Source organism: Henckelia pumila, chromosome 3 (assembly GCF_033568475.1).
Source record: "Henckelia pumila isolate YLH828 chromosome 3, ASM3356847v2, whole genome shotgun sequence".
Classification (NCBI taxonomy): domain Eukaryota; kingdom Viridiplantae; phylum Streptophyta; class Magnoliopsida; order Lamiales; family Gesneriaceae; genus Henckelia; species Henckelia pumila.
Window position 1 is genome coordinate 17,945,918 of NC_133122.1, and position 3,229 is coordinate 17,949,146.

Genomic DNA, 3,229 nt, shown 5'->3' on the forward strand with positions numbered 1-3,229 from the left:
TCAAATCAATCATTCAGGCTCAATATGAATGAAATTATGAATCGTAATGCATTCAACTAAATAAGACAATAAAAATCATGTAAGAGCATATATTCAATCTATCTTTCAACTTCTCATTCAAGATCAAATAACCATTGAAATTTCATGCAAGTATGTGATTTAGGGAACTCGAGAATCATTTCAAATTCAAATATTCATCCTTTCAATTCAATGTAAGCTTTTTACCTTATTCTCGATTCAAGACTCTAACTCAGGACAAGCTACAATGTGAAAGATTTATATTAAAATCTAATCAAACACAATTCAACCAAACAAGTAAAACTCATTACCAAATCACGATCACTTCTCAATCAATTCGAATTCTGAAAACTATGAATTCAGAAACTCTCAAACCAATCTGAAATGAAGTACATTCAAACTCAATCGAAACACGGCTCAATCAATTCAAACTAATCGGTATCAAAATTTGAACCAGCGGCGTAACGGCTAATAAACGACTAACCAAAAATCAACAAACGTCATCACAACCTTTCAATTCAACTCATATCATCAACAAATCATCAAAATTCTATCAATACACGTCCAAAATCATAATTTCCAGAATTCCCATTTTTGAAAATTCCTTCAAAATTCATAACAAATCCAAATGTCGTTCTTTTTTCGATACGTCTTGGAATATACGATCTATGCTAGCTCAATTACATATATATCCAATAAATTCTTGATTCCATCAACTTCACAAAAATCAAACATCGTAGAAATTAATAAAACTTACTTCAAAACGTAGCCCTCGTAACTGTGATCGCAAATATATGATAAAATCTGAAATTTATCGAACGGATCGGGCAAGCGGCCATTTTTTAAAAATAAAATCTTTCATTTTAAAAACAAACGTGACATAAAAACACTTATATTTATTATTTTTTAAAAAAAAAATGAAACTAGTATTTGATTTGTTTTTAATATCTTACATTATTATTTTTTTATAATTAAATAGCTATTTATGGTATTCATATTATTTGTGTGTGTGATTATTTTATACAAAATATAATGATTGAAATCAAAGTTTTATATGAATCGTTTGATTGGGATATTATTATTTGTTATTATGTAAAAAAAATTTCAATCCCAAGTACTTAATGTTGTTTTTGTATTTTTTTTAAAAAAAATTTTGGTTGATTGGCTCAACTCAATAATATTTATGAGACAATAATAAGTTGATAAAACTCCCGTTTGCCAAAAAAACAAACCATACAATGTTTTCTCTTGATGACAACAGAAAAAGGAAAATTATCCTTCTCTGCCTGTATTTAATGAATTTTTATACATAGCACAATATTTATTCTAATTTTTTTTAATAAAAATAAAAAATAAATCAAGAAATGAGAGAATTTATTAATTCAGTATGGAAGAATAGGCCCAACTTGACTTCCCTTCCCCGAACGTAACCTCGAGAACGATCTCCTCAATTTGGACGACATACGATCAATTTGGCTCACTGGTCTCGCCGTATACGATTCACTCCTCTTCAATGAAGAAGATGAAGCAGTCCCAGAATCAGAATCATTGGCTCTGATTTCCACTTCGTTTTGGATGTTAATCACAGCAAAAGACGTGTCCATTGAAATGGACCGATTCAATCCGCCGACCGAATTACGCGGCGGCGACTTAATCACCGCCGCTTGCGGAAGCTCCAACGACATACAGTGGCGGAGCATGCCAGAAGTACGTCGCCCACTCGGCAGCGATGGCCCTCTGTTTTCCGGCGTGTAACAAGCTTCTTCATCTGGGTTTTCGTAATTCGTCTGCGCGGCGGCGGCGCCTTCCTCCGGAGTTTCTCGGGGATCTTCCGGCGGCAGAATCGGGGACCTGCACAAGGGGCAGCTCGTGTGGGCGAGAAACCACTGATCGATGCAGGGGACGTGGAAAGCGTGATTGCAGGTGGGCAGTGATCGGACCAGATCTTCGTCCTCCAATTCCCCGAGACACACGACGCATTCCGCCTGATCCGATCGGAGGTAGTACTGGTCGCCGCCTTTGACGGCGGAGAAGGCGATGACAGGGATGGCGTCGAGGACTTTCTTGTCCACTCCGGCCGAGACGACCGGAACGGCTCGCGCGGCCGTGGCGGTGGTTTCCTGCCGCCGCCGCAAGCAGTACTTGACGAGGAACAAATGGTAGACGATTATGGCTACAGAGGTGGCGACGATGCCCACCGTGGAGATCAGCAATGGCGACAAAAATGAATTGGAGCGAGAACTATTTTGGGATCCAGGCGGTGAAGTGACTCCCTCCATAGATCATGATCCAGTAGATTCTGCTCGCAGATTTGCAGTTGAGGGAATCTGTGTTTTGGAGTGGGCTTCGTCAGCAAAAAATGAACTGGAGAAGATTTTTGTCTGATGAGTGGCTTAACGGTATGTCTTGTTTATATATATATTTATTACAAGAAAAAATGGCCACGCGTTAGATTTGAGATTGGTATAGGATTGTAGGATTTAAAATAGTGGTGATAGATGCAACAGGTGGAGCTGAATCCGGCGATGGGATATAGAAATTTTCCATGTGTAGATAGTGTTGGTTTTTTAAAATATATATATATACATGATGTTTAACTTAACATCCATCCATTCATCGTGTGTATTTATGTAAACATCTGATGTATTGTATATCTATTAGGTGATAATGTTAAATCAATCGATGCTTATTATTAGTGTTTACTGTGTCAAAACTCTATGTATATATATATATATACATATATGATATATATATATATGGAGTTTTTTTCAAGTGTCCATCTATCATGCTCACTATCATGCCCACTAATGATGTGGCATTATTCAATTGGATGTGATAAAGATGTGATAAATTGTAGGTCCAATAGAATAGTGCCACATCATTGGTGGGCATGGTAGTGGGCATGATAGGTGGGCACTTGAAAGAAACTTTATATATATATATATATATATATATATATATATATATTATTGCATGAATTTTGAGATATGATTGCAATTTGTCATTCCATATATTATGAAGAAGTGTTGCATGCACAATTTCCATGTACATCAAGATAAATCGGTTATTACTATACACCTACAGTGGATATCTGTCTTCAAAAAAAAAAAACAGTGGATGATCTGGTGTGCACTATAGAGTGGAATATTTTATGTGTGGTGGAAATAGATTTCTTAAAAATCTATGTGGGGCATCAAAAAAAAATCTGTGG

The 3,229-nt window shown here is 36.2% G+C and overlaps 1 protein-coding gene across 1 annotated transcript; it reads right to left on the reverse strand.

The window, feature by feature from the left end:
• Positions 1 to 1,232: 1,232 nt before the first annotated feature.
• Positions 1,233 to 2,681, reverse strand: LOC140892557 (E3 ubiquitin-protein ligase Os04g0590900-like). The gene has a single exon (XM_073301484.1). It carries the CDS (start codon positions 2,295 to 2,297, stop codon positions 1,401 to 1,403), a length of 897 nt encoding a protein of 298 aa, XP_073157585.1. The 5' UTR covers positions 2,298 to 2,681; the 3' UTR covers positions 1,233 to 1,400.
• Positions 2,682 to 3,229: the final 548 nt, after the last annotated feature.

Coding starts and splice junctions, on each gene's coding strand:
- LOC140892557 (XM_073301484.1), bottom strand. CDS start 2,297: ATGGAGGGAGTCACTTCACCGCCTGGATCCCAAAATAGTTCTCGCTCC.